The following is a 9,982-nucleotide window of genomic DNA, read 5'->3' on the forward strand; positions in this document are numbered from 1 at the left end:
ATATGAGAGTGTTGCTGGGTTTAGGTTTTCTCTATTTCGTTTTGTATTTCATTTTCTGTTTTCGTTTTTCTATTTCGTTTCTTTGTATTCTCCAAACTTTAATCAATGAATAAAATGTTGCTGCAGTTTCATTTTCCAATTCATTTCTAATTTCGTTTTCTCTAGTTTTATGCCAATTTTGTTTTCCAATTCTTGCTTAATTTTCTCAAGTTTCATGCCATTTATTTCCTCTTTGTCAAATGTCTTTCCAAGGGCAAGAAGATGGTTAACAATATGAGTAAACCTTTTTTGTACATCGTAGATTGATTCACCACTCTTCATTATGAACATCTCATATTCTTGAATGAGAGAGTTCTTCCTTGCTCTCTTAACTTCATTTGTGCTTTTATGGGTGACTTCCAAAACGTCCCACATTTCCTTGGCAGTTGTGCACATCGATACTATGTGGTGCACTATACTTAACACGAGTCAAATTCTTTGGACGAGGCATCCAACCTTTTCTTTCCCCGCGTAGAAGGAAGGGTGAAACTCGAATATCTGTCTTCACACAAGACCCAAACTCCTTCTCATATTGCGATACAAAAAATCTCACATTCGACGATAAATACAAGAAAATAACCTAGTTTAATTTTACATCACAATTTCATACTCATTGTCAATAAGCATTAACCAATCCAAACAATTAATTTTAAAACACCAAATTGAACACACTTTTTAATTAACCAAGACCAAAGATTCTTTTTTTCTATTTTAACAATTAACTACAAGTGGACCCCACATGAATCCACCAAAACACACAGCCAAGCATCCACACATATACTCTTAAACATAACCCGCACATGCCTTATACTAAAAAGTCTTACTAAGTTAAAACCTGTCCCATCCCTCATTTAATTTTAATACTAATAAGTATATAAAAAAAATACCAATAGAGTCACCTTTTTAAACCACACACAATGTACACTAAAAAAAACAACGTGATCATAAAACTTATATATAAACTAAAGTGAACTTCCCTCTTTATCATTATAACCACGACCTACCTAAATTCTCTTACCAACTTTTTTTAAATTCTAAAACCAAAAGTAAAAGCAAAAATTCCCGTACTAATCTAAAAACTTGATTTTTTTTTGAAAACATCAAAAACTTAGAAGCCTGCCTATTTTCCGAAATTTAGAGTCAAGTGTTGTCTGCACGTCCATTTTTGAAAATTAACTACAACCAGATCAAAGGTTCAAATGAGACGTGTTTATATTCAATGAACATCTCTTTGAGTCTAGTTTCCAACAGAGAAATAATCATCTCATTTTGAGCGTTGTGGAGAAAGTTATGGGCAAAAGACTAGGAAAATGTCAATAGTTGTCCTAGAATGTACGCTGTTTTTCGGATTTTGATGTTTCTAGGTTGAATCTGGTTTTATTTGAGTTTTATGAGTGTACTTATACTTTTTTTTAGTTCCTAAACAAGTTCATTGTATAAGGTTTCCATTGAGTCATTTGTCTAGTTATCAAAAGTTCATTTGATTCCTTAAGATTTCCTACATACACCATTTGATTTATTGATTTTGAGTATCATTATTCAAGAGCTATGATATTTGTTGTGTTTTGGAAAATATATTGATAAAAACAGAAGATCCCTCAATAAAAAAAAATAATAGAAGAAAAGAAAAGGGACAATAGAAGTGAAAAAAAATTCTAAAAGAAAAAGGACACAACAACAACAAAGAAACTCAATTTTTGGACTTGAATTCTAGTGTAATTTGCATTTTCCAGCAAAGTGTTTTACCTTCGCTAATCTATTTGGACTTGTATTCTTAACTTTATTTTGGTTTAATAATCTATTCTAGCACTTTTCTTTAGGAATTCCATTTGAGTACTTTTCTATTTGATTATCTTAATTTTTTGCTTGTCATTCTTGACTTTCTTTGAAGTATTGTCTCATTTACTCCATTTGAGTTTAGCTTTCCAAATTGTGCTTTTGTTTGATTAACAATTTTTAAGGCTTCAAAGAAGGCTAAAAGAAGCGTTTCCTTAGACTTTAGGGAAGAAGGCTACACAGGTTTTTTGGAGTGAATCAAGAGAGCATAATACAATATCAACATCTTCATATGCTCATCTCTATTTGCTTTCGTTACTTTCATTGATCACATGGAGTCCATCTCTTTGAAGAAGCTTCATCAATTTATCTTGGTGATCATCTTATGTTGAAGGAGCCCCCTCAACACAATCTCCATCATAATCCATCATAGCAGAACACAAAATCTCTACAGCTTGCCATCGTTCTGCAAATAGCCATCGCGAGCCTAAAGCGCCAACTAAATCCATTCTAAACTAGAAACCCTAAGTTTTGGGTGGACGAGGGAACTACCATGTGGTATTCCCTCATTGGGGAGTCCTAATTGAGTCAAAGAGGTTATGCTAGTCAAACACAAGGGGTCAAAGTGAAAATATTAAATATTATAGGTTTCTTTACAAATTTGGACAAAATAAGAATGACTAAATTGGGATTTTGGAGAAAACTTAGTTGTTGATAATTTATTTACAAAATAATTAATTTAATTACAAAATATCAACAGAAATATTTGCCAAATATTTTTAAAGCTGGTTAAATCTATTAAATATTTAGGAGATATTACATTATTAGATAAAAGATTTCATCAATATAAAAGTTAAAATCCAAGCTCAGCCAAGTTTTATATAAATAGACAAAGGGAAAGTAGAAGAGGGGATTGGCAACTCTGGTTTGGAGCAATACTTATCCATGACTTCTTACTTTTTCTTACTTTCTCTTACTTTCATTTTTTTTTCATCATGTATTCCACTCCATCATGGAGGGCTAAGCTTCTAGGACTATTCCGTTGTAATTTCATTATGGATTATGAGGTTAGGTTGAGATAATTTTTTTTTTCTTTTGCTTATTTATTTGGGTTTTCTTTCTTTTGTGACTTTTATCTCTTAATCATGTCAAAAGTAATGGTTTCTATATTTTAGCTAATTAGCGAGGTGTTTTAATTTGCATGTATATTGATCATATGAGTCTTGATGTTTTTAATTTTGATTAAGAATGTACTTTCCTTGGATTTATGAACTTTCATATGATTAATGGTTTTTATATTGTAGCTAATTAGCAAGGTGTTTTAATCTACATGCATATTGATCATGAGTCTAAAGGTTTTTAATTTCAATAGAAAATGTACTTTGATTGGATTTAGGAACTTTCGTACGATTAAACGATTTTTTGTTACCAATTGAAAATGCACTTTGATTAATTAAATTTTAACTTGGTTAGGAGATAACAAAATATAAATAATCAAACATAATACCTAGGATTTAGATATGATTAAATATAATATGATTTAATTAAGAATGAAATTTCGTTAAATTTATTATGAATAATCTAAAAATGTTTTGCTTTTAATTGAGAATCAACTTTAATTAACATCACGATCTTCGTCCGAATGTATTTTAATTAATTTGAAATAGAAAACATGAACATTAACTTGTACACAGAGAAAAAAAACATATTAAGTCGAAAAAAAAATTCCTAAAGATAAAAGTATGAAATTTTGGTAAACGTAGGAAGTGGAAGAGAAAAAAAATCTGGATAACTATTAGCAAACACCTTCTAACGACCCTTGTCACCTCTCCTAGATTCATCCTATGGCGATGAAACATTGAAACCCAATCCTACAAACCTTAAACCAAATCCTTAAATCCACAAAATAAAATGGCCTTAAGAAGTTCCTTTACCTTTTCACGCTCTACTTTCTTCCACCAGCGCTCTCAATCAAGCTATGCTTCTTCCAGAATCTTCGTCTCAATCTTGCTCCCCAAATCCACTTCACTGACCTGCATTCATGAATCCCAAAAAGATATGCACTTGGCACCATCTTTTAGCAAGAGGAATCTCAACTTCACCCTTCTGCTCACAATGTTTCTGTGGGGTCAGGCTGCGCCGTTGCCAAATATGGGTGATGCACGCTTGTGGGCTCAAGAATTGGAGCTTCAGAGATACACTGATTCCGAGGAAGGTTTCACTCTTCTCATACCCTCTTCTTGGGCTAAGGTAAACTAAACTATTCCCTTCTCAGTTTGAAACTTCAAACTATCACAGTTAAATATAGCAGTAAACCTTTCTAAGTGAACAATATTGCAGTAAGCTGATACTAAGAAGTTGGATGCGTTTAACACTGTCACTTGTCAATAAAACTGTAAATATCTGGTTAGAATAATTACGTGTTCAAATTGTCAATTCAAGAATAATAAAGTTACTGGTATAATTAAGTTAATATCAGAAACATTTATAGTTAGGATATAATGTATATGATAGAAGGAAACAGATTAAGTACTGAATAGTTAGGTTGTCATGGGAGTGAGGTAGAGTGAGGTTTCCTTTATATAGTTGGGATCTTAGTATGCATGAGACTTTTGAATACTTTTTTGGATTGAGTTTTAGCTTTTTGTGAAGAGAAACCTTTGGAGGAGAAAGTGCACTCTTATTTTTGTGTTTTTTTATACAAAATATTACATTTCTTTCTCTTTTCAACTCTGGGTTACTAACACATTTTGAGGTATTAGTTTTAATACAGATGATTTCAGAGACACCAAAAAATTTGTTTAAGCTAAAATAATATTATGATCATTATAATAATAATATAAGAAGCACCCTTAACTTGAAATCCCTTTATGGAAATTGTGTCAAGCCAGAAGAGAAAAAGCCACACCATGAATAATGGTATTTGTTTCTGTCCTAAAGGAATAGTCTTTGCTAATGTGGCTAACAGGTTGATAAAGCAGGGGCAACTGTGTTGTTTGAAGAGAAAATTGTGGGAAGTAACAATATTGGGGTTGTTGTAAGCCCAGTTCGTCTTAAGACTCTTGAAGAGTTTGGGACACCTCAGTTCGTTGCTGATAAGCTCTTACAAGCCGAAAAACGTAAGGTAAACTATTCTTTTTTTCAACAGCTGCTTAATGTTGAGCATTTACTTGCAAGGTTGTAAACTATGGTTTCATTTTTGTCCTGAAAAATTGCTAACAAGTAGTGTTAATTAGGCAACAGTTGAGGTCTCATAGACTCAATCTTTTTCAAAACTTTCTTCGTTGTTACATTGTTATTGTGTAGAAGAATTCCACTGTAAGAGGAGAGAAAAAGGAGCTGAAGTTCACCTAACATTTTGTTGCCTTTTTTTCACTTTCTAAAATGATTTAATGTTGAAATTCTGTATGTATAGTACATAAGCTGGAGCTATACTTTAAGCAGACTTTTCTTTTTCTTTTATGACCATGCTACATTCATAGAGCCTTTCAGCATAGAGCATAACGAGTTAAACTCACAATTTTTCAATGTTGACCATTGCATATTTCAAAGTACGTGTTCTCATAGTTAAACATGTCTTAGTGTTATTAGAATTGGTGGGTAGAGATAAAATGATTGTATGATGCATTAACTTTTGTTGTAATTGCCTTTGCATTCAGGAAAGTACAAAGGAAGCTGAATTGATTACAGTAGCAGAAAGATCAGGAGAGGGAGGATTGCAAATTTATGAATTTGAATACAAGGTGGATAGTACTCGTGGAGGGATGAAGAGGATATTTTCTGCAGCATTTGTGGCCTCAAAGAAGCTCTATCTTCTAAATATTGCTCACTCTGATAAACCAGAGAGTCCTCTTGACCCGCATAAGAGAATGATTTTAGAGCAAGTTCTTCATTCTTTTGATGCAGCTGCTTAAATTGTGGCGTATGAAAATTTCGTTCTTCTGATTTTTTTTCATTCTTTCTTGAGTTTTGATTTGATTCCCAAGTTATGGCTAATGAGTTATGTTCAAGTCTTTACATACTACTTCGACATGACATTATGTTAAAAGGGCATTAACAGAAGAAGGTTTATGTATTACATTATATTTACACGCGATTAATCAGTTTTTGCTTCATTTTTTTTAGATGACCTGCCACTTACGTATTTGGGTGCCGATTCCAAATTGATTTACTAAGTGGATGCTCGTACGTGATTTAATATTTAAGGTAAAGTTTGTATTCTATTCATTTACTGTAATTTAATTATATTTTTAATTATTTTTGTACTGAGTAGGACTAAAGGTCCTTTTACCCTTCCAGATAAAGTTTATAGCCTTAGACATGGTGACATACCGGGTATTGGGGACCGAATCTCTCAATCCAGATATCTAGTATCGGTGTCTTGAAACTAAGAGCATGGATGCACTATTAATTAAGACAATTGTCTAAACGTTCTCATATGTTTTAATAAATAAAATGAGTATATGATAGAGTGTTGTTATCTTTAGAAAAACAATACAACTAAAAGATAAGTGGTTTATGAAAAAGTTTTGTAAAATTTGAATACTTTGATAAAAGCTTTAGTAAAGACACAAAAATATGAATAGAGGTATTGCTAAACAATTTTCCTATTAAATGCATCAATAAGAGTCTTATTGAATGCACTTGTATTATACATTGCTAAACAATGCTCAAACAAACTCTCAATAATATGTCTTGTGATGGATAAAATGTTAAAGATGTTTTTGGAAAGTACGTTAAAAGTCTTAAACGATGATCCAAAAACTTGTGTTGAAAGACACTTTGCTAAACACGCTTTTGAATGGAACAAAGATAACTAAAATAAGTGTTTTGAGTAAAAGCGTTACATGGGCTAGACGATACCTTGTGTCAAACTATTTTTTTCATCCAATGATAAAATCTTCACCAACTACTTGGTATCTTAGTTAAAAGCTTAAATGATCAAATCCTGCCTGAATGGTAGAAAATGTGAAAAACACTTTGTTGTTCTAAATATTCATTAAATGCCATTAAATGCACAATGTTTAAAATCAACAAAAGTTATAAGAAAAAGGACATATGTGCCTGCTTGCATATCTACTCTACTGTGTGCAGATTATATATGTCAAGTATCTACCTACTTCATCCTATACAAATCAGAAGTGGACCTTAGAGATAAAGAAGACATTCACATAATGTTCTCTTTACCAAAAGTCGCGCTTGAAAGTTCGTACAACCTACTTTTGATAAATAAGTGAAAAAGTATGTCTGTTTTGACAAGTTGACTTTAACCAACGGCTGTTACTAACGACAAGGCTAAGAAGATTCGAAGATCAAAGCAAAGTATAATCTAACAGACATTTTCTTGAAGCCTATATATTAAAGGATGTCGAAGAAAAGAGCAAGAGAATAAGCACACGAACATGAAAGAAAATATCTGTGAAGAAAAGAAAAGCTCAGAAGAAAAATGAAATACTTTCAAGCTTCATAGAATCATAAACTTATTATTCTAAGAAGAGAGAAAATTCTGACAGTTTATTAGAGAAAAGGAAATACTCTCAAGCTTCATAGAATCATAAACTTATACATCCTCTCTGCGAGAGTAATCGTCTAAGGACTTGTAATCAATCTATTTGATTGTAAATTCTGAAGAGAATTTAATCATTTAACGCTTAGCTCAGTAGGGTTAAGCGGTAGCGAGACATGTTTGTCTAGTGGAAACAAAGAGTGGGTGAAACTCAACTAAACAGTGTATCGGGAAGATACCAGGAGTGTCTAGGGATACTAGGAGTAGTGAAGAATACTGCACAACTAGGAGTGGGTGAAACTCGGTTCTAGTCAGAGTAACGAGGGTTATTTCGAGTGACTAGGTTACACCAATGAAGTATCTAAAAAACACTAGAAGGGGAGGCCCGAGGGGGGGGGTGTTGAATAATGTTAGTGGAAAACTTTTTCGCAAACAATGTAATAAACTTTAGTCGAGGATTGAAAGATTTTAAGCAAATTGTTAGTGTTAAGACAAAATCATCCATTAGACTAAAATGTCTATACTCTCTCACCTATTTTGACGTTTAACAAAACAATATTAAACGAAATTAGCATATGAATAGGTTATCAATAAAATATCAGAATAGCTGAAACATAGGTGATAAGTTAAAGGTTGAATTGCTTCTTTTGTCCCCAGTTTGGTTGAAGTGTGTCAAATTCGTCCCCCTTTTAGAAAAATGTCAATTTCGTCCTCATATAGAAAAAAAATTGTGTCAATCAAGTCATATTCGTTAAAAATCATTGCTTTCAAAACTCACTTTATCCATTGCAAAATCAGGGATCGGACCCATGAAGTGGTTATTATTCAAAACTCACTTTAAGTTTTTAACACCATTAGTTTTTTTTAACGAAGATGACTTGATTGACACAAATTTTTTCTATATGAGGATGAAATTGACATTTTTCTAAAAAGGGGATGAATTTGACACACTTCAACCAAACTGGGGACAAAAGAAGTAATTAAACCAAAGTTAAAAATCTAGGAACCTAGGAAATTCGTACAAAAACACTTAGGGTTAACCTAGACACAAGACTAAACAATTCCCAAATAGTTAAAGCGTCTATGAGAGATTCATGCTAAACGCAAAAACTTTACTATACCAAATAATAATCAGTAAAAACTCTGAAATAGATAAAAGTGTCGAGACAACGTTTTTGGTAAGCTATTTGAAAGAAAAACTCACTAAACACTCTAGCTGAAGAAAGCAAAATCTTAAAGCGTTTATAATAGACTAAACGATACCATGAGCTAAACCATTTACTTCGTCAATAATCCTTCATTTCCAAATCATTTACTCCTCTAAAAATTTTAATCTCTTCTTTTCACTTCTCTCGAATACTCTCTTCAACTCCCAAGTTCTCAAACTCTCAATCATCCAAACCAATGATGCTATCATCCAAACCCCCAGACCATCATCATCATCTTCTCTGAGCACTAAGATGCATATGATTATCCAAAGCTCCTTCAAACTCTCATATTCATGGTTGAAAACAAAAAGACAAGAGTGTATACACTTGGTGAGGAAGATAGATTTGGTTGTATTTTCTTTGCATTGTAAAATTATCTATGCTTTTTCTTTTGGTTTGTATGTTTCGGCTTGTTAGTGGTTTGTCCTAACAAGAACATTGAACACTTATTCTTTAAATGCTATTTGTAGTTGGTGGTTAAGAGGGAACCAAAGTTCCTTCTAATTCATCATTAGACTACATATTGTAGATTCATTGCTTTCCTTAATTGTGGTAGTTTAGTGTGTGTCTACTTGTGGGTCCAAGTTTGAGTCCATTTGAGAAGTTTGATGCAAAGGAACTTGAGGTAAAATTTGACTAGGAAAGACTTGGTTTTTAAGCAATCCATTATGATTCACCTTTCTTTCTTGAAAGTGAACTTAAGTCTTTATTGCTTCTTTATTTTGAAAGAAAAGGAAAAGATGGAAAAAGAGGAATATCTTGCTAAATTGGAGGAGGAACTTAAAGTTCTCAATGTTAAACGAGAGAGAGCACAAGAAGAAATAATAAAGAGTAAGAGTAGAAGTAGAAGCCACACTAGGTGGAGTTCAAGGACTCCAACTCAAATTACACACACTCCCTAACACCATGAGGTAGATAGTAGGATTCTTAACCGATATTATCAACCTCCACTATATAGAATGAGAGGAGAGTGTAAAAGAGAGAACCCTCCTAGATATATTAAGGTGGATTTCTTAGTTGCTTCTTACCCTACCTCGGTTTGCAAATATTGTGAATTTCTTAGTTGCTTCTGTTTTCCATCCCTTATCATCTCATGCTCAAATTGCTAAAATCAAGAGTGATGCTAAGTACTATATTTGGGATGACCCATATTTGTGGCAGCTGTGCAGTGACCGGGCTACTAGGAGATGCATAGTTGACCATGAGATTGACTCTATCCTGTAGTTTTGTCATGCTTCCTCACTTGGTGCTCGTCTTGGAATACAAAGAACAACTCACATGGTGCTTAACTGTAGATCTTACTGGCCTAACATCTTCAAGGATGCAGAGAGGATTTGTAGCACCTGTGAGCCACGTCAAAGAGCAAGAGGATCACTTTCTTGGAGACAATAGATGCCTTAAGAACCCATGTTATTTTGTAAGGTATTTGACGTCTAGGATATTTATTTCGTGG

The 9,982-nt window shown here is 32.9% G+C and overlaps 1 protein-coding gene across 3 annotated transcripts; it reads left to right on the forward strand.

Moving 5' to 3' along the window:
• Positions 1-3,547: 3,547 nt before the first annotated feature.
• LOC106765557 (psbP domain-containing protein 2, chloroplastic) lies at positions 3,548-6,291 on the forward strand. 3 transcript variants are annotated; one of them, XR_001376040.2, is made up of 5 exons: positions 3,548-4,065; positions 4,784-4,939; positions 5,475-5,737; positions 5,941-6,021; positions 6,115-6,287. XR_001376040.2 is itself a non-coding variant. In XM_014650237.2 (4 exons), the coding sequence occupies exons 1-3, from the start codon at positions 3,727-3,729 to the stop codon at positions 5,727-5,729; spliced, it is 750 nt and encodes a 249-aa protein (XP_014505723.1). In that variant the 5' UTR covers positions 3,548-3,726; the 3' UTR covers positions 5,730-5,737; positions 5,941-6,291. The 3 variants fall into 3 exon arrangements, 2 of the variants coding, with proteins under 2 accessions (XP_014505723.1, XP_014505713.1); XM_014650237.2 differs by having other exon boundaries at positions 5,941-6,291; XM_014650227.2 differs by lacking the exons at positions 5,941-6,021; positions 6,115-6,287 and having other exon boundaries at positions 3,549-4,065; positions 5,475-5,930.
• Positions 6,292-9,982: the final 3,691 nt, after the last annotated feature.

This window comes from Vigna radiata, chromosome 1 (assembly GCF_000741045.1).
Source record: "Vigna radiata var. radiata cultivar VC1973A chromosome 1, Vradiata_ver6, whole genome shotgun sequence".
NCBI lineage: Eukaryota > Viridiplantae > Streptophyta > Magnoliopsida > Fabales > Fabaceae > Vigna > Vigna radiata.

Bases quoted from the DNA above. Each gene is read 5' to 3' on its own strand.
- LOC106765557 (XM_014650237.2), top strand. From the start codon at position 3,727: ATGGCCTTAAGAAGTTCCTTTACCTTTTCACGCTCTACTTTCTTCCAC. The intron at 4,066-4,783 runs GTAAACTAAACT...TGTGGCTAACAG, and splicing joins TACCCTCTTCTTGGGCTAAG to GTTGATAAAGCAGGGGCAAC. The intron at 4,940-5,474 runs GTAAACTATTCT...CTTTGCATTCAG, and splicing joins TACAAGCCGAAAAACGTAAG to GAAAGTACAAAGGAAGCTGA.